At 28.8% G+C, this 1949-nt stretch overlaps 1 protein-coding gene across 1 annotated transcript; it reads left to right on the top strand.

The window, feature by feature from the left end:
- Window positions 1-1035: 1035 nt before the first annotated feature.
- Window positions 1036-1628, top strand: LOAG_14124 (hypothetical protein; the record flags this gene model as incomplete). The annotated part of the gene is made up of 3 exons (XM_003149626.1): window positions 1036-1084; window positions 1224-1284; window positions 1424-1628. The coding sequence occupies 3 exons, from the start codon at window positions 1036-1038 to the stop codon at window positions 1626-1628; spliced, it is 315 nt and encodes a 104-aa protein (XP_003149674.1).
- Window positions 1629-1949: the final 321 nt, after the last annotated feature.

The raw sequence follows: 1949 nt of genomic DNA, 5'->3' as shown, positions 1-1949 counted from the left end.
TTGGATTCACCATTACCCTCACGATCAGATGTTAACGCGTCCGATTTATATATTCCGTTAATGGTATAAAATTTAATAATATAAAATTGATATAACAATATAAAGTTAATAATATAAAATTTAATAATATAAATGATGTAACTTGAATTTGAATGAATGGGCATCATAGATTATCATGTCAGTTATTTTTGTTCGAAATATGAGGATGATGCTACGATTGGTGAAGAAAAAGTAACAAATATGATTGTATTTATAAAAGGTTTTCATCAATTAATCCCTATACACCCATTGGTTTATTAAAATTTTAATAAAGGTGTTTTATAAAGACTTTATGAAGTCTCAGAATGTAATGAAGAAAGTTTTTAAGACAATATAAAAACCAATAATAACTGCAGTAACCAATACGAGTTAATAACGATAATAATAATAATTAATATTATTAGTAAAACAAGGAAGTAAGAAATGTATGATAATAATTGTTATTAAAAATGAGTGTATGGTGATCAATCGATGATATTTATTATCATTAGTAAGAAAAAAATGTATGACAGTAGCAATAATTACTATTAATATTATTAGTAAAAATTAGTAACAATAATATAAATATTAATATTGAAATTTGACCAATTTGACCAATGTTGACCAATTCACCTATTCTATATACACGGAAAAATTTTAAGTCATCATATATTGTCGATGAAATATTTCATCCTTATTGATCCATTTCAAATTGAACCTTCTAATTTCAAACGTTAATAATTTCATATTAAATTTCATTTCTTGAAATTTTTGGAAGATCGTTGGTTGAGAAAATTATGAGGAAAGGAAAAGTGATAATACGGTTAAATAGAATGCGTCATTAATTTTTTGTGCTACGCATCGTCACTTTGCTTAGTTAATCCAACGTTTCACTCTCATCAGTGTTCAACCATCGAATTTAGCATCAAAGTGTCGCGTAATTTTATTGTCATCATTCCCCGATCACTAGGGTAGATTTGACATTAGTCAACTTTTTATAGTCAACAACTTTTAGTAATGAAAGAAAAAGCCGAGAGCAAAAATATGAATAGTAAGAAAATTGATGGTATGAGAAGGGAAAAAGACTGATTTAGAAGCCTACAGGAAAAAACTGAAAACATTTAAACAAACGCAAAGGAGATAAACTTTGATCCTTCATATGACATTTAATTAAGTATTTACGATTTTTCCTCATTTCATTTCAGTGATAACCTTTAAACGTGAACTTAAGATGGACTTGCGAAAAGAAATTGAGGAATCACAGTGGTAGCATTTTTTAATTCTGATATGAGTGAGTAACTATTTTGTGTGGCTACCTTTTATTTTTTTTTCATTTTGTTATTCAGAGTAAAGAAAGCTGCAATGCTTTGAATTGCATTGAATTCGTGAAAGAAATTTTTTAAAGTCGAGCAGTATTTGTCGATCGCTTTAATCGAGATAAGGCTATAGTGTCATTGAAGAGTGCACAGAGAAGGTTGAAGCTGAATGTTTCTACATTTCCGGAAGGCACCAGAAATCATGGTAATAGAATGATTGAATTCAAAAAAGACGCTTTCAACTTATCTGTTTTTGTAACTCTTTCATTCTTATGCAAACGAATATGGTTATAGTGCATAGAATTATATCCATTTGAAATACTATAAATAACTGCAGTATTGATATGGGCTGTGCATATTTACGTTCCAAATAATCAATGCATTAATTATTTACTTCTTTGAATCAAGGATCTGCTGATGATGTTCTCGATTGTTGGTGACCTATTCTTGGTAGCTCACGCTGCGATTGTAGGATTAAATGATTATTATATACATATATTGGCTTTTAACAGCAGCGAAAGATTTTTGTAAATTGACTAATGGATTTTTCAGGCGCAAATACCAATTGTACCAATAGTTATATCTTCTTTACAAAGGCAGTCCTATAACGAGAAC

Source organism: Loa loa (genome assembly GCF_000183805.2).
Source record: "Loa loa unplaced genomic scaffold supercont3.828, whole genome shotgun sequence".
NCBI classification, from domain to species: domain Eukaryota; kingdom Metazoa; phylum Nematoda; class Chromadorea; order Rhabditida; family Onchocercidae; genus Loa; species Loa loa.
This window is presented reverse-complemented; position numbering and strand designations above follow the sequence as displayed.